Raw genomic sequence first — 18,218 nt, 5'->3', positions numbered from 1 at the left:
AAGTTGCTCCGTGTGCTCCAGGAGCCGCGACGGCCTCCGGGCAGGCTTGGCCAGGAATATGGGGCGATGATGATGAAGCAATGAAATCACGGCCACCTTTCCTTGTGAAGTCAAAATCATCAAAAACCCTGTAACACGCAACGTCACCTACGGGGCAGGCCTCCCTTTTGCCCCCACCCCCGCTGCGGCCTCAGCCGGCGGTCAACACCGAATCACCTCGCCCTCGGGCCGGCTGGAGACGGACCCCGGTGCCCGGCTCCCCAGGCCTCCGCCCGGGGCCTGGTCTCTACGCTAGGCGCCGGGCGGGGCCTCCCTCTCTTTCGCATGGCCTGCTGGGAGTTGTAGTTCCACTTGGCCGAACTCTCGGGACCTCGCCCCTCCTCTGCTCCGCTTCCTCCTCCTAAGCCGACATGGGCCCCGCCGGCCAGAACCCTGAGTACTTGGGACTACAAATCCCAACGGGCCGCAGAACCCTGTTTGCAGCCACAGGTAACCGGCGGCGCGCACGCGCACACGCCCCGCGCTGCCCCAGGCCTCGGCCGCGTGCGCTTTCCCGCCGCGATCGGGCGAGCGCTTGCCACGCCTCGTGCCGCCGTCGGGCCTCGTCGAGTCGGCGGCGTGCGTTCGGCGCCTTGGCGGCTCCCGCGTCCCTCCCCTCGCCTGAGTTTCTTCTTGAGCTCAGGCTCCGCCCGTTTCCCGCCTCCAGGGCTTGGTTCGTGTCCGCCCCAGCCCGCCCCTCTTCTTGGCGCCCCTGCTGCTTGCGCTGAAGGCGGTGGCTCCATGTTGTCCCCTCAGCGAGCGGTAGCGGCTGCTTCGAGAGGAGCAGGTGAGGCGCCCGACTCCCCTGCGGGACTCGCTGCCATCCCGGCCGTGGCTCCTCGGACCCCGCCCGCGCCGTCCTTCCTCGGCCAGGGCTTGGGCCCCAACGCGCGCCCCTCGCCCACTTCTGGGGGTCCAGGACCTCTCGCGGGGATCGGGATGGCGCGGGCGGCGCCTGGTTCTGCCTGGCCGCCCTCGGGGCTCGGGCCGGTCCCCGGGCAGGCCGCTTGGCTCCCCTGGGCGCCCCCCGGGTTGCCTCGAGGGCCGGTGGCCCCGGGCGGGGGGTTGCTGTCCGCCGTCGTCCGGCCCCGGTGCGTCCGGCCTTGGGCTGGCCGCCTGCTCCCTTGGGGTCCTTGGGGGTGCCGAGCGGCTCTGGGCGGCGTTAACGGGGCCGGGCTGGAGGCTTGCGTCCGAGGCGGGGGCTTCCTTAGGACTGCAGTTTTCTCCAAAGACGGCTTTCAGCCCCGGTAGATCGCCTAGCTAACCCCCCCGCTCCCGAGGAGATTAGGTTGGTTTTGGAGAAAGTTGGTAGCACTTAGCACGCTTTCCTGAAGTCAGAAAGCAGTCAAAGAAAAAAACGGATTTAATGCTTTTGCCTTCAATAAAAGTCGGCGCGGGCTCATGGAGACAGTTCCGCCTGTCATTTCTGTCTGACTTTGTTCTTGTTCAAAGTGTGCCCTGGTGAAGCAGTCTGAAAGGGGGGTGGAAGGGAGGGAAAGAGCCGTATTTGCAGAAATCCTTTAGTGCCGTGAAGAGCTTGGCCGGAATGGGAGCCGGAAGTAGTGCAGTGAAAGGTGACGCATGGCCCATTAGTTTTACTTTCATAGTCGCCAATGTCAGAAGCAAAACCTACTGCATTCTGTCAGGTTTTCAACATTGCAAGCCAGGTGCCCTTCCTTCCCGGGCTCCCACACAGACTGGTTTGTAGTCTAGAAGTTCCTGTTGCTGCGTTCACACCTGGAGTGGTTAGGACTGCGTGCCTGAGCGGTCCCTGCTCCCACACACTGTCTAGCTGCTCCGTGTGGTCTCGCTGTAGCTCCTAACTCCGTGAAGTTAAGGAAGGTAGTGACCGGGGCTGCGTGATGTGTCCTTTTCTTAGTTTTTGGGACTTACTAAAATATACTTTTTAAAAAAGATTTATTTATTTCTATTGGAAAATCAGACTTAGAGAGAGGAGAGACAGAGATCTTCCATCCGTTGATTCACTCCTGAGGTGGCCACAGTGGCCAGAGCCCGAGCTGAGCCGATCTGAAGCTGGGAGCCAGGAGCATCCTCACAGTCTCCCACGCTGGTGCGGGGTCCTCTACTGCATTCCCAGGCCACAAGCAGGGAGCTAGAAGGGAAGTAGAGCAGCCGGGACACGAACCAGTGCCAACATGGGACCCTGGAGCTTCACTGTAGAGCATCAGTGAGGCTGTTACACCATGCTCAGCACTCATTGTTTAAAGTAACAGAATTGAAGGCACAGAAAAAATAATAAATGCGCCCCCCTCCCTATCTCCCAAAGGTGGTCACTGATGGCTCATACTCTGCGTGATGTCTATAGAGTTCCTCGGGGACCCTAGATGTGTGTGAACTTGAGAACTGCTTTCGCACCTGTCTGTTCAAAGGTCTCTGGACTTGTGTTTCGTAGTAAGTGTTCAAGCAACACAACTACATTTAGCTTTTACATGTTTTTTATTTGCTTGAAAGTTTCAGAGAGAGAGGGAGAGACATGTATCTTCTATCTGCTGGTTTCACGCTACATGGTTGCGATGGCAAGGACTGTTCCAGGTTGAAGCCAGGAGCCTTTTCTGGGTTGCCTGCTCAGGGTCAGGGGCCCAAGCACTTGGGCCATCTGCCGCTTTCCAGGCGCATTATCCGGGAGCTGGATTTTAGGTGGCATCTGGGACTTGTACTGGAGTTTTTGTGGGATGCTGGCGTTGCAGGTGGTGGCTTAATGTGCTATGCCACAGCGTCAGCCCCACACTTCATTTTGGGGAGACCCAGATGAAGCTTCTGGCTTCTGTCTGTGCAGCCCTGGAAATTGTATCCACTTGGGGGTATGAACCTGTGGATGGTTCGTTCTTGTTTCTTTGTAATTGTTAAGTTTCCAATTACTTTGAAAAGCTGTGAATGGTAAAATATTTTACCGAGTTCTCTGAGACTGTAGGGGCATGTTATCTAAAGAGTACCAGGAGGAAAAAGTTGAGGCACAAGCTTTTATTTAAAAGAAAGTGATTTTCTCCTGGCAGCTGTGCTTCTCAGCTCTGCTGCACAATTACTCAGAAACATTTATTCTAGGTTAAAAGAAAATTTCATGTTTTTTTTTGAAAGGCTGGGAGACAGGACAGTTCAAAAGAGACATTCTGTCTGCTGGTCAGCTTCCCAGGTGTGTTCGGCAGCCCTGGCTCTGCCTGGCCCGAGCCCGCAGCCGGGAACTCCAACCCCGCACCTCGTACCAGCCACCTACCCCCAGCCTGGCCAGGGAGGGCTCTACTCGCAGCAAGTCACACGAGTCCCCTGTAATTGCATTTTGTACACTCATGCAATCATGTGTAATACACACATGCACACACACAGTTATAAAATCAGCTCTTCAGCCATCTTTTGCTGCCTTCCCAGGCACAAGAGCAGGGCACTGGATTGGAAGCGGAGCCATCGGGATTTGAACCAGCACACTGATAGGGTTTGCCGCTGTTGCAAATGACAGCTTAACTTACTTTGCTGTGGCAGTGGTCCCCACTATGGAGTGTTTCTGTTGGGAAATTGAAGCCCTTTTGAGTACATTTCGAAACAAAAGCCTTTGATTTGCATGCGTGTTGAGTATTGGAACATGTGAAGTCCGTGTCATGGCTGAGGCGTGTTGCTAGTGTGGGTGTGCACCAAAGGAGTGGGGGAGGAAGTGTAGGGCCCGACATGATAAGGCCACAGATTAGTAGCTCGGAAACAGCTGATGAGAGCCAGGTATTGAATTGATTTTGTGGGTCTCGCATTTTCAGAAAGAGGTAAATGAAATCACTATTGAACTTTTTTTTTTTTTTTTAAAGATTTATTTATTTCCCTTTAAGAGGGGGTGAGGAAAAGATCTTCCATCTGCTGATGATTCTCCAAATGGCTGCAGTGGCCGATGGCTGCAGTGGCCGATGGCTGCAACGGCTGAGCTGGCCAGTTTGAAGCTGGAAGCCAGGAGATCCTTCTGGGTCTTCCATGTAGGGGCCCAAGGCCATGGGCCAGCTTGTGCTTCCCCAGGCCGTTAGCAAGGAGCTGGCTTGAGAGTAGAGCAGCTGGGACTCTTAACTGGTACCCATACAGGACACTGGCACTGTAGGCGGAGGAATAGCTTGCTGTGTCACCAAGCTAGCCCCTGAACTCACTTTTTAAAGTTTTATTTTATTATTTTTTTTATTGGAAAGGCAGATTTTCAGAGAAAAAGATCTGCTGTCTGCTGATTCACTCACCAAGTAGTCTCAATGGCTGGAGTTGAACTGAGCTGATCTGAAGCCAGGAGCCAGGAGTTTCTTCTGGGTCTCCCACATGCTGGGCCTCCCACCTGGCTCCTGGCTTTGGATCCATGCAGCTCTGGCCTTTGTGACTGCTTGGGGTGTGAGTCAGTGGGTGGAGGATCTTTCTCTCTGTACATCTGACCAATAAAAATAAATAAATCTTTTTAATGAAAGTGCTCTGTTGGGCATTCAGAGCTGAGGCACAAGCTTTGCTACCGAAGCAGCTTCCTCCTAAAGCCTTGGATGAAGTGGAACAGAATTGCTGCCAATGTTCTGCTTGTTCTGAGGAGTGGTCTTCCTGCAGCCTTAAGCTGTGTGTGTGTTCCTCTGTGCCGAGTCCCTTCAGTTCTCGAGCCCCGGCCCAGCCTGTTGAGCTGGGGGCTTGGAGCTCGCGGAGCCGTGATGTTTCTCCTCTTGCTCTACGTTTGGCTATGCTTTTCTTGGCCGCTGGAAAGTTGGAAACCCAGGTCATAGTTCCCGGGTGAGTCAGCTGTGCTGTCTGCCAGGCAGAGCGCTTTTGTTCGCTTGGTTCAGAACTCCATGAGGATGAGCCCTGAGCCTGGGCGTGCCCTGAGCCGGGCGTGTCCTGAGCCTGGGCGAGCCCTGGTGGGGCTTTCCCCTGGGTGATATTCCTCCCTTCCTTTCTTTCTCCCCCACACCTTACTTTTACTAAAGGCTAGCGGCAGTTTGGGGGGGTCATAGCCTCAGCCCAGCATCGCTGTGGTTAGTGAGTGGAGGCCTTGAATGCTGCTCACTCTAAGGGCAGGCGCACCTCTGCCTTCCCCGACTTCAGCAGAGAGCTGGAGAAACGCTGGCCGAGGCTGCCAGGGTAACCAGCTCAGCTCTGTGGGACTGTCTCGAAATAATAGTAGGAACTACTTCCGAGTAGCTGGTTTCATCGAATCTGTCGCTGTGCCGATCTTTTCAAAGTTTTTGAGGGACATTTACGTTTTTCTTTTTCTTTTTCTTTTTTAACAAATGGCACTTTTTAGGATTGATTGATTGATTGAGAAGGTGGAGTAACAGGTCAGTGCTCCATTTAATGATTTCCTCCCCAAATGGCCACAGTGACCAAGGCTGGGCCAGGCGGAAGCTGTGAGCCTGGAGCTCCGGTGCGGTCTCCCGTGTCGCGTGGAGGAGGCGTGAGTGCGTGGACTGCCTCCCGCTGGTTTTCCTGGGCGCACTCATCAGGGAGCTGGCTGAGTGGGGCAGCTGGGACTTGAAGTGGAGCTGCGGGGATCACAGGCTGCAGTGGAGTTGGGATCTCATGTGGGCGGCAGGAACTCGGCCGCTTGAGGCGTCACGGAATTGCCTCGCAGGATCTGCGTTAGTGGGAAGTCAGGGGTCTGGAGCCGGAGCTGGCCACTCGGGCCTTCCCTGATGCGGGCTGGGATTGTCCCGCGTCCTGGGCCAAATGCCTGTTCTTCCTTTCTCTCTCTCTCTCTCTCTCTCTCTCTCTCTCTATATATATATATATATATATATATTTTTTTTTTTACAGTAGAGCTTATGTCTTGATTTTTGTGCTTATGCTGCTGAGAGGGCCAGTTATGGCTTAGCAGTCTCATCCACTTAGTGCAGCTCCTTTTTTTTTTTTTTTTCGAAGACCTTGAAAAATCTGGAATTATGAGCAAATTCTACAGTCTGTGCTGTGATACACATGTGGCTGTGATTCTTCCCAATAATAATTCATTTCACCTGTTAGCCCTTCAAGTTTCACTTAAGCCTTTTAGCTTTCAACTTGAGCTTTGTCTTTTTGTTTTTTTCTGGTGAAGATTCATTTGTTTTCATTCGGGTCCAATGCAGTAACCTAGTGGCTAAAGTCCTTGATTGAATGTGCTGGGATACAATATGGGCGCCGGTTCTAATCCTGGCAGCCCTGCTTCCCATCCAGCTGCCTGCTCGTGGCCTGGGAAAGCAGTCAAGGACAGCCCAAAGCCTTGGAACCCTGCACTCGTGTGGGAGATCCGGAAGAGCTTCTGGCTCCTGGCTTCGGGTGGGCAGAGCACCGGCCGTTTACAGAGGAGAGACAGATTTGCCATCCCTAAGTTCACTCCCTAAGTGGCCGCAACGCCTGGAACTGAGCCAATCTGAAGCCAGGAGCCAGCTGCTTTTTCCAGGTGTCCCATGTGGGTGCAGGGTTCCCAGGTGTTGGGGCGTGCTCAACTGCTTTCCCAGGCCATAAGCAGAGAATTCTGTTGAAAGTGGAGCAGGTGGGACGTGAACTGTCACCCATATGGGATACTGGCGTTAGCAGCGGGAGGATTAATCGCTTCTCAGCCCTTTGGCTAAGATCAAGTGTTGCAGTTGGAGGATTAGCCTACTCGTCCCCATGCCAACGCAGTCTTGTCATCTTAAAGCAGAGCCTGTCTGTGAAATGGGATCCCCACAAATTTTCTTTGAGCACCCATATTGAGTGTGTTGGTTAGTCTGCGTTAAGCTGTTCCCGGCAGCTCTGGCGTGGGCCTGAAGGTGGGTCTTTAATGGTTGTTACGGTGGGCCTCGATGCAAGGACAGCCTTTGCCAAAAAAAGAACATGACGTGGAAGGGGGGTGCTTGGGTTTGTGAGGACAGAGCGGGGAACCTGGGAAGGCCTTGAGAGCTGGGAGATGCCGGGAGGATCCATCCCGAGCGGGCCCAGCTGGAAGGGTGGCTGGTGGTCTGACACTGACCAGGCCTGCCTGGGATCACACAGGCCTCCAGTGGCCGACCTGGAGCAGGGGCAGGTCACGCCCCCAGGAGTGAGGTGACGTTGAACATCCAGGTGATTGGTCCTGCAGGCAGTGGCATGGTTGGATTCAGTGCAGGTGCTGGAATTATGGCGGTAGGCCAACCAAATGGAGGGGATAGTTGAAACGGCAAGAAGAAAGAGTTCATTGAGGGCGTGAGCAGCAGAGTGCTGGCGTGGGCTCATGGGGGCGGGAGGGGAAGATGGAGCAGGAAACCACACGGCGTTCCCACATTTTAGAGAGACAACCTTCCATCTGTTGGTACGTTCCCCCAGCCAGCCAGGACCATTGGGGCTAGACCAGGCTGGAGGTGGGAGCCAGGAGCTTCTTCTGGGTCTCCCATGTGGATGCAAGGATCCAGGCACTTGGGGCCTTTTCCGTTATTTTCCTAGAAACATTAACAGGTTGCTGGATCAGAAGTGGAGCAGCTTGGTCATGAACCAGTGTGTCCAATGGGACGTCGGTGTCGCAGGTGGTGGGTTTACCCACTATGCTGCAATGCCAGCCCCAGGGTTTAAAACGGGTGGGAGTTGTGTTTCATCGCAGAGGAGTTGAGTAAGGATCAGAAGTAGGACCATTGGATATTTCAAGAAAGGTCATTGGTAAATCAGAGACTCGGCAGAGAGACGGAGTGAGAGCCAGTTTGCGGGTTGGGAAGGAGGGGATGAAAACATCCCCGCAGCTGGCTGTGTGGGTTCAACTGCCCCCGTGCTGTCATCACTGGGGTGCTGGGACAGGTTCTGGCTTCACTTCACTTTCGGTCCGGCTCCCTTGGGTGACTCAGGCCCCAGCTGACGACATGGGAGATCCCAGTGGCATTTCAGGACTAGACAGGTCCTAAAGCCAGATTTTTGTCCCAGCGGAAAGACTGATGAAATGCATTTTCCTGAGAGGATATGGAGAATGGGGAGTTAGGGGAATACTGACCCAAGAGGTTGCAACTTTTAGCTTTGATCCGTTTGAAACAAGTCTGTGAGGTGTTTCTGGAATCCTGTAGCTGCTGATGTGACGTGTTACTGTGCCACAGTGGAGTATTAGTGTGCACCCCAAGCGGGGACATGACAGCAGTAACACTTGAGAGTGGCTTGTGACATCAGGTAGCTGTAAGCGAGGCTGCCACCGGTCGGGGAGATGACCCAAGGTGTGTTTTATTATGTTCATTAAAGGTTTATTTATTCATTTGGAAGAGTTACAATGAGAGGGGGAGACTGCGATCTGGCACCTGACCACAGCGATCAGCGCTGGGCAAGGCCCGAGCCTGCCGCGTCTGCCAGGTCTCCCACAGGGCTGGCGGAGCCCAAGCACCTGGGTTATTCTCGTTGCTTTTGTCAACCGTTAGCAGGGATACAAACCAGTACTCAAGTGGGATGTTAGCACTGCAGGCAGTGGCTTAACCTGCTATGCCTACTCTGTTTTATTTTTGAATGATTATTTTTGTAAAGATTTATTTATTTTTAATTGCAAAGTCATATATATATATATATATATATAGAGAGAGAGAGAGAGGAGAGAAGAGAAGAGAAGAGAAGAGAAGAGAAGAGAAGAGAAGAGACAGAGAAAGATCTTCCATCTGATGGTTCACTCCCCAAGCAGCTGTAACGGCTGGAGCTGACTCATCCAAAACCAGGAGCATGGAGCCTCTTCTGGGTCTCCGATACGGGTACACCGGTACAAGAAGCTGTTTCCTGTGAGGAGGCAGGGGCCCAAGCACTTGAGCCACCTTCCACTTTGCACATGTAGGAAGGTAGATTGGAAGTGGAGCACTCGTGACTTGGGGTCCCCGGAACTTGGAAGGAGCCTCCTGTGGATTGCAAGGGGTGGCTTGGCTCACTGTGCTGCAGTGCTGAGCCCTGGCTCATTTTGGTGAAGGGGGATCTAAGAGATTGTGTCGATAAATTAGCAAAGGACCTTAATGGGCACCTGGGAGATGAATGGAAAGGAAGCGTTTGCTTGGAAGAGCAGTAAGAGTTCCGTGCAAAACGTCTAGATGGCAGGATGGCAGGCGAGCGGCTGCATGTGCGCGGATCAAGTTACGAGAAGTGTGTGTGGTTAGAATGAGCAGAAGGTTGGAAATCTGCCGCCTGTTCCACAGTCATCCAGTGGAGCACCCCCACCTGTCCTGCAGCCCCCCGGCGGAGTACCCCACCTGTCCTGCAGCCCCTCTGGAGGAACACCCCCACCTGTCCTGCAGCCCCCCGGCGGAGTACCCCACCTGTCCTGCAGCCCCTCTGGAGGAACACCCCCACCTGTCCTGCAGCCCCCGGTGGAGCACCCAACCTGTCCTGCAGCCCCTGGCGGAGCACCCCCACCTGTCCAGCCCCCTGAAGGAGCACCCCACCTGTCCTACAGCCCCCTGGCGGAGCACCCCCACCTGTCCTGCAGCCCCCCGGTGGACCACCCCCACCTGTCCTGCGCCCCCTGGAGGAGCACCCCCACCTGTCCTGCAGTCCCCCCGGCAGAGTACCCCCACCTGTCCTGCAGCCCTGGTGGAGCACCCCCACTTGTCCTGCAGCCCCCAGTGGAGCACCCCCACCTGTCCTGCAGCCCCCTGGCGGAGCACCCCCACCTGTCCTACAGCCCCCTGGCGGAGCACCCCAACTTGTCCTACAGCCCCCTGGTGGAGCACCCCCCACCTGTCCTGCAGCCCCCCGATGGAGCACCCCCACTTGTCCTACAGTCCCCCAGTGGAGCACCTCCACCTGTCCTGCAGCCCCCTGGCGGAGCACCCTCACCTGTCCTGCAGCCCCCTGGTGGAGCACCCCCACCTGTCCTGCAGCCCCCCGATGGAGCACCCCCACTTGTCCTACAGTCCCCCAGTGGAGCACCTCCACCTGTCCTGCAGCCCCCTGGCGGAGCACCCTCACCTGTCCTGCAGCCCCCTGATGGAGCACAGCCGGGGCTCTCTCCTTTCCTGAGGCCCAGGCTGCAGACAGGGGAGAGGACGAGCTGAGTCAGGTCTTTCCAGCCGTCCGCAGTGACCCTCAGCTGCTCCTGAAGGGGAGTTGGTCGTGCAGAGCTGTGTGCGTTTGTGTTGCTGGATTATCCTTCCGGCCTGTAGACCTGGGACCTTGGCTGGTGTGCCCGTTGCCCTGATGGTGCCAGCTGTGTCCTCATGCGCAGTCGCCAACCCTGTTCCAGCACACACTGTCTGCTTTGTAGTTGCTTGCTGTGTGCCTGCTTGTAGTGAACTCTATTATTTTCTAAAAAGTTTTTTTTTAAAAGACTTATTTTTGTTTGCAAGGCAGATTTTGATTGAGAGAGAAGGAGAAACAGAGGTGTTCCATCTGCTGCTTTACTTCCCAAATGGCCTCAGTGGCCAGACCTGGCTTCTTATGAAGTTGGAAGCCTAAAGCTTCTTTGGGGTCTCCCATGTTGAGTGCAGGGGCCTGAGGCCTTGGGCCAAACTCCCTTGCTTTCCTAGGCCATAAGCAGAGAACTGGATCAGAAATGGAGAAGCCAGGACTTGAGCCAGTGCCCGTATGGGATGCCAATAGTTGCAGCTGGAGGCTTAGCCTACTACACCACCGGGCTAGCCCCTGCTCAGTCAGGGTTCGTCGTGAAACACCCATAGACAAAGCTGAAAGGCCTGGCATCGCGAACTTAATTGTGAAAACCTGGGAGACTGCTGCGCTGCTTCTGAGGCTTGGCTGTAAATGAAAGCCATCGGATGCATGGTAGATGATTTTCTGTCTTGTAAAAGTGAACCAGTATGGCAGTTCTGCTGCTAAGGTGCTGGGTCCTGCTGCTCATTGCCTCGCTGTACCCGGGAGGCGGCCTCATGGGCCCGGCCCGGAATGAGTCATCCCACTCGTACAGGGAGCCTGCAGGAAGGGGAGACTGTGCCACCTGGACGCGCCCTGTGTCATTCCTGTCACTCCACACTGATGCGAGCTTAGTCACCTCATCCCACCCTAGCCACCTGGGTTACATGACTGCTAAAAAAAGTCTGCTCTCTGGGGGCCAGCATGGTGTTGTCGCAGGCTAATCCTCTGCCTGCCACGCTGGCACCCCATAGGGGCACCAGTTAAAGTCCCGCGGCTGCTCTGCTCTGGAAGGCAGTGGAGGATGGCCCGAGGCCCTGGGCCCCTGGTGCCCATGTGGGAGGCCTGAAGCAGGCTCTTGGCTCCTGGCTTTCCATCAGCTCAGCTGTGGCCACTGAGGCCGTTTGGGGAGTGAGTCAGCAGATGGAAGATCTCTCCCTCCCTTACTCTGTAACTCTTTTTTTTTTTTAGTCTTTTATAGCAGAAGGGGAAGGTGGGCATGGCTCTTCTTGCCAGTGAGGAATCTAGTTTGTACTCCTCCGGGTCATGCGCAGTACTTAACACTAGAGCTTATCCAGCAGGGGCTGAATAAATCGTTCTCATTAGTTATTTATTTAAAAAACCAAAAAACAAAAAACATTCGTTTACTTGGAAGTGGAGTGACAGAGGGAAGAGCGTGACAAACCTTCCATGCATTGGTTCATGTCCCAGTGCCCACTAGAGCTGGGCTGGGCTGAGACCAGCAATCTGGCATTCCGGCTGGGTCTCCCAAGTGGGTGTCAGGACCCCAAGGTCTTCCGCTGGCTCCCAGAAGTCTTAATGGCAAGCCAGGACTGAACTGAACCAGGGCGGCAACACAGTGAGCAAGGTGGGCGTCCCAGTGATGGCTTAGTGCCACCGCGCTGTCCCTCTCAGCAGCTCTTCTGTGGAGGGCTTGAGGTCTTGGATTTTCCTGCGGTAAAGCTCCGGGATTATCCCTGGGCAGCAGTGGAAGAGCGTCGCTGCCTTGGCAGCATGACATTTGGCCTGTATTTATTACTGTGGTGGTGGTCTGCACAGACTGAAAATGGGGGGGGGGCACGTGTGTCTCTGCCACTGTGAGTGTGAGGTGTGAGCAGTAGTGCCCATAGCTAGGTGGCCAAGTCAGCCTCCAGATGCTCTTGTGTGGTCACATAGCTTCTTGGATGAAAGACGCGTGGCTGCGCCTGCTTCTCTGTGGTACATTTCCCTCAGTGTGTGCCCTCACATTGGCTTCACACTGATGCACACTTTTTAAAAAGCTTACTGATTAAGAATTCATCAAAGCCTTGGCTTGGTGGTGTTTTCTAATGTGCATTCATGCATATAATTATTGAAATAAATCGGAGCCATTGTGGTGCAGTAGGTTATGCCGCCTGCAGTGCCAGCGGGAGACCCCGATGGAGTTCCAGGCCCGAGCTTCCCTAGGTCCCAGCCCTGGCTCTCGTGGCCCTTTGGGGAATGAGCCAGTGCTTGGAAGATCTCTGTCTTTCCCCACCGCCCCTGTCTATAACTACATTTCAAATAAGATTAAATAAGTTTTTAAAAAGAAAAATAAAGAATGTCGTTTTTATTACCCACCTGGAAATGAAGTCTAATTTGCCATTTTTCCTCCCTTTTACAGTTAAGGCTCTTACACTGTTTAGGTTTTTTTGCTCTGGGGCCAGTGCTGTGAGGTTCAGGTTAAACCTCTGCATGCAGCACTGGTATCCCACGTGTGCACTGGTTCGAGTCCTGGCTGCTCCACTTCTGGTCTGTCTCCCTGCCAATGCACCTAGGCAAGCAGCAGGACATGGCCCAAGTGCTTGGACCTCTGCACCCACGTAGGAGATCCAGAGAAAGCTCCTTGCTCCTGGTTTCAGGCCTGTCAGCTGTGGCTGTTGGACCATGTGGGGAGTGAGCCAGCAAGTGGAAGATCTCTGAGTCTGGCTGTCTCCGTCTCTTGTCACTCTGCTTTTCAATCAGTTAATTAATTGACTAAACATTGACTTTCTTTCCTCCGCAACCGCCTAGGTGATGCCATGGAGAACGGCAAACCTGGACCAGTGCAGGTTGTTTTGGTTCACAAAGAGCAACATTCCTTCGAGCTAGAAGAGAAAGCTTTGGCCAGCATCCTCCTGCAGGACCACATCCGCGATCTCGATGTGGTCGTGGTGTCAGTGGCTGGCGCCTTCCGAAAGGGCAAGTCCTTTATTCTGGACTTCATGCTGCGATACTTATATTCTCAGGTAAGGCAGAATTATTTCACTGCTGCAAATCAGAAACTTTGACATTAGAAAACAAGGCAAAATGAGCTCATGGATTATCTCTGGTAAACACAGTTCCGTTTCATGGCTGTTTCTTGTTTCTTCTACAGAAAGAAGGTGGTCATTCCAATTGGTTGGGTGACGCAGAAGAGCCGCTGACCGGCTTTTCCTGGCGCGGGGGCTCGGACCCGGAGACCACGGGGATCCAGATCTGGAGTGAGGTGTTCACTGTGGAGAAGCCGGGCGGGAAGAAGGTAGGAGGAAAGACTTTCAAGGATGAACTGCTGGAGACCGTCCATGTGTATTGGCTTAACCTAATTACAAATTGTTTCAATATTTATTTATGTATTTATTTGAAAGGCGGAGTTACGGAGAGGAAGGTGGGGAGAGAGAGAGAGAGAGAGAGAAACAAATAAAGCAAGATCTTCCATCAGCTGGTTCACTCCTCAAATGAGTGCAGCAGCCAGGGCTGGGCTAGGCCAAAGCTAGGAGCCTGAAACTCTAGCTGAGTATCTGACGCGGGGTGCGGGTACCCCAGGCCTTGAGCCAGGTTCCCGCTGCCTGCTCAGGGTGGGTCTCTGACGCGGGGTGCGGGTACCCCAGGCCTTGAGTGGGTTCCTGCTGCCTGCTCAGGATGGGTCTCTGACGCGGGGTGCAGGTACCCCAGGCCTTGAGCCAGGTTCCCGCTGCCTGCTCAGGGTGGGTCTCTGACGCGGGGTGCGGGTACTCCAGGCCTTGAGTGGGTTCCTGCTGCCTGCTCAGGTGCATTAACAGGGAGCTGGAATGGAACCGGCGCCCATGTGGGATGTTGGCATTGCAGGCTGCAGCTGGTACCCCTGTCTGTACCACAGTGCCAGCTCTCAAAAATGCTTTGTCACCCTTTTTTTTTAAATCAAAATGTTCCGAGTGCAGGGTTTAAAAATAGCGTGTAGATGTAGTTTGGAAAGCGCCATGGCCCTGAGAGCCTGCTGTGAGAGTGGCTGTCTCTGTTCTTCCCTCCTGCCCCGAGGCCGCTGGTCTCCGCTGTCACAGGCGTTCTCTCTGCTGCTTCCTCCCCTGGGGGTGTCACAGACCTGGCCGCCATTCTGGGGGTGCAGCAGGGAAGGACACCTCTTGATGAGAAGGTGGACAGCAGCTGCTCTCCTGGCTCTCCTTTCTCCTGCCTCACCCCTGCCTGATAAGCCGCTGCTGTTTCCTTGTACAGGTTGGGAGGAGTGAGTCATGTCTTTTTTCCCCTTTCTTTCTTTCTTTCTTTCTTTTTTTTTTTTGGAAAGGCAGACCAAATTTACAGGGAGAAGCAAAGACAGAAAAATCTCTCCATTGGCTCACTCCCCAAATGACTGCAATGGCTGCAGCTGAGCCAATCTGACACCAGGAGCCAGGAGCTTCTTCCTGGTGTCCCACGCAGGTGCAGGGTCCCAAGGCTTTGGGCCGTCCTTGACTGCTTTCCCAGGCCACAAGCAGGGAGCTGGATGGGAAGAGGAGCAGCTGAAACACGAACCGGCACCCATTTAGGATCCTGGCACATGCAAGGCAAGGATTTTAACCAGTGAGCCATTGTTCTGGCTCCATCCATATCATTTTTATGCTCTCTGTATTAACTACCACAGCAGTTTATTTTGGGATTTCTTCAATTTCTATATGTAATTACTTTTTGAATATGTGGATTACAATTAGAATACTAGTTTGTGTCTGTTTTAATTGAGCTTGTTTGTGAGGCAGAGAGAGCCTGCTTCCCTTTGCTGGTTATCTCCATAGATGTTGCAGTGACTGGTGCTGGACTGGACTTGGGCTGAACTTGGGAACTAAACCCGACCCACGTCTCCCACGTGGGTGCAGGAGTCAATTACTTGAGACATCCCCAGTGCTTTGTGGGGTCTGCGTTAGTGGAAGCTGGAAGCTGGAGCCAGGAATTGAACCCTGGCCCTCGGGGGGTGGGATTGGAGTGCCCCACCCAGTATCTGAACTGTCACAAGTGTCTGCCTCCATAATACTTGTTAAAGCCGGTTTCTGTCAGTTTGAACATCTTTCAGTTCTGAGTCAGCTTGGACTGGTGGATGTTTTTCCTTGTTTGGGTCCTATTTTCCTACTTCTGTTTGTGCCTGCAAGTTTTTGATCAGATGCTCGTCTCGGGAATGTTGCCTTGTTGGGTTCGGACTATTTCTGTATCCCTATGCGACATTCCACTTGGTTCTGGGATGCAGTTAAGCAGCGTGGCAGCTCTGGCTTTTCGGACCCGCTGAGATGGCTCCGAGTGCTTTGTTGCTCAGCGTAGAGGCTGTGCTCTGGCGGCTCTCCACAACCTCTCTGCAGGCATGAGGGCTTTGCGGTCTGCCTGGAAGAAGCAGGCATGGCCCTGGGTCCTGTGGAAACCCTGGTGCTGTCCCTCTAAGCTGTCGGGGCTGTTCTTTCTCCCACTTGATCCTTGTACACATGTGCTACTGAGTCCTCAGCTCAGCATCCCAGGGGAGCCCTCTCCCCCTCCTGGGGTTCCTGTGTTCTGCCTGTGAACTGCAGTAACCTTGGTCTCCTGGGTGCTCCTGCTGCATCTCTTGAGCGCAGAGAGCCTGCCAGGCTGTGCTGGGTCCCTGCCCTCTGGAGCTGGGGCTGAACACTGAGCAGGCAAAGGACTCACTCACCTCCTCCGTGTTCTCCCTCACGGGGCTCGTCACCCTTTGTTCCCTGGGGTCCTGTGTCTTGATGTATTGTCCGTTATCTTGTGATTTTTAGCCGGGTGGGTAAGTCTGATGTCTGTTGGTCGGTCTTGGTCACTCACCTCGTTTTGCAGGCAGTGACGAGAGGGCCTCTGCCGTCAAACGGCCGCCGCTGGGTCGGCCTCGCGTGAATCGCCTTTTAGTGTAATTGATCCATGTCGTGCCCTCTTTCTACATTATTGGCACTGGACAGTAAATATTTTCGTAATTTTATTTGGAAAAGCAGAGCAACAGAGACAAGAAGTACACACACACACACATCGTCTGTCCTCTGGTTTTATTTCCCAGATGGCTGCAACAGCTAAGTCTGAGGCAGAGCAAAGCCAAGAGCCATAAGTTCCATCCTGGTCTCTCACAAGGAGAGTAGAGGCCCCAGTGCTCCTCCTGGGTGCGTCAGCAGCGAACTGGATCCACGTGGGAGCGGCCGGGATTTCACTCCGCACTCTGAAGTTGCAAGAAGTGGCTAAAAGCTTGGTGCCACGATCCTGGCCCCAGGCACAAATTATTTATTAATTTTTAATTAGTTAATGCAGTTGAAGGTCAAAGTTACAGAGAGGCAGAGGTCTTTCACCCAGTGGCTCGCTCCCCACATGGCCATAACAGTCAGGGGGGTGGTCATGCTGATACTAGGAGCTGGAGGATTCTCCCAGGTTTCCCACCTGGGCAGCCGAGGCCCAAGCGCTCGGGCCATCCTCCCTGCTTTTCCGGGTGCATTGGTGGGGAGCGGGGTCTGCCCTGGCGCCGCCGGGTCGTGAGCTGGCACCATAGAGGATGCTGGTGTCGCAGCATCCCATCATGTCTCTAGTGCCACTTCCCCTGCCTTTTTTTTTTTTTTGACTACACGATGCTTTTATGTAGAGTACTGACACCTGATGAATTAGTTTTCATTTTTGCATTTATTCTTTGGGTGTTTGACACACTGATTGTCCTTAATAGCTTAGATCTCTGTAATATCAGAGGTGAGGAAGTTTGGTTTTCAATCCTGTGACCTTTCTGGCTCCTTTGATTTTATCTGCTTGAATTGACATATGTGTAAAACTTGATGTGTTTTTTTTTTAAAAGATTTATTTTTATTATTTTTTTTTATTGGAAAGGCAGATATACAGAGAGGAGAGACAGAGAGGAAGATCTTCTGTCCGATGATTCACTCCCCAAGTGAGCGCAACGGCCGATGCTATGCCTATCCGAAGCCAGGAGCCTCTTCCGGGTCTCCCACGCGGGTGCAGGGTCCCAAAGCCTTGGGCCGTCCTCGACTGCTTTCCCGGGCCACAGGCAGGGAGCTGGAAGGGAAGCGAGGCTGCCGGGATTAGAACCGGCGCCCATATGGGATCCCGGGCGTGCAAGGTGAGGACCTTAACCACTTGCGCTACCGCTCCGGGCCCAACTTGATGTGTTTTATTGACATTTTGGTTTTCTGCCTTTTAAAAAATGATAGGCTTTATTGTTTTTAGAATAGTTTTAGGTTTTACAGGAAAATTGAGAGAAAGTGCAAGATTTCCCACATTTACGGCCCTCAGTCGGTAATGTGCAACTTGTTGGTGTGACGCATGGGTCACACCAACCAGCGTTTATCGTTTACGTTAGAGTCTGCTCAGTGTGTTATTTTCTGGGTTTTGACAGTGACAAGCAGGGACAGGTCCACTGTTGTAACACGCAGTCACACTGCATTAGAAACTCCTTGGTGACCCATCTGTCCCCTGTACTCCTGCCAGCCACTAGCTTCTGCCGTCCCTCTGCACGTGTTTGTCCGAAGGCCGGGAAGTGATGACGGAGATTCCTTTGTCTGTGTCTTGGCAGCCCGTTCCTCTTGCTGGCTGGGTAATATCCCACCGTACGGATGCACCCCGGGCTGTGCGTTGGATAAAGCCTCCGTGAGCGTCCATGTGTGGATTTCCAGTCGCAACACCGTTTCTCAGCTCCTGTGGATGCGTGCCGAGGAGCGGGATGGCTGGAGTGGGCAGCAGGAGCACGCTTGGTGTCGTAGGCACTGCCCGGCTCTTCCGAGGTGGCTGTCCTGCTGTGGCCTTGCTGGCGGCTCTGCCTCCTGGCTGCTGTTGGTGCCTGTCATCCCGATAGGTGTGCAGCTTAGTGAAGCGTGTCATCACCTTCCCTGCTCTTTTCAGAAGCATCACATTCCGTCATCCTACAGGATCCAGAAGGTTCCCCGAAAGTCAGGGAACTGTCGGAGAAAATGTTGGATTCAGAGCAGTTGTTTAGAAGTTAGCAAGAGAAAAACAAAGTCTAGGAAAATTGTCTTGTTTTTGTACCAAGTGAGATTTTTTGCTTAGAACTTGTGTTTCTTATTTTTTGGGGTGTGTTTTACTTTTTTCATTATTTTTTTTCAAAGATTTATTTTTATTATTATTATTTTTTTATTGGAAAGGCGGATATACAGAGAGGAGAGACAGAGAGGAAGATCTTCCGTCCGATGATTCACTCCCCAAGT

General features: G+C 53.5%; 1 protein-coding gene across 2 annotated transcripts in view; it reads left to right on the top strand.

Annotated features, from left to right (window-relative positions):
- The first annotated feature begins 671 nt into the window (after positions 1–671).
- ATL3 (atlastin GTPase 3) overlaps positions 672–18,218 on the top strand; it is a 43,413-nt gene continuing 25,866 nt past the window's right edge. For both annotated transcript variants that reach the window (XM_040970694.1, XM_040970693.1), the window contains exons 1-3: positions 672–826; positions 12,826–13,040; positions 13,169–13,312. In XM_040970694.1, the coding sequence (XP_040826628.1) occupies positions 781–826; positions 12,826–13,040; positions 13,169–13,312 (405 nt within the window). In that variant the 5' untranslated portion in view covers positions 672–780. The remainder of the gene's footprint in view (positions 827–12,825; positions 13,041–13,168; positions 13,313–18,218) is intronic.

Source organism: Ochotona curzoniae, unplaced genomic scaffold, assembly GCF_017591425.1.
Source record: "Ochotona curzoniae isolate NIBS_2020 unplaced genomic scaffold, NIBS_Ocur_1.0 scaffold_4937, whole genome shotgun sequence".
NCBI classification, from domain to species: Eukaryota; Metazoa; Chordata; class Mammalia; order Lagomorpha; family Ochotonidae; genus Ochotona; species Ochotona curzoniae.
The sequence above is the reverse complement of the archived record's forward strand: the minus strand, read 5'-3'. Positions and strand labels throughout refer to the sequence as shown.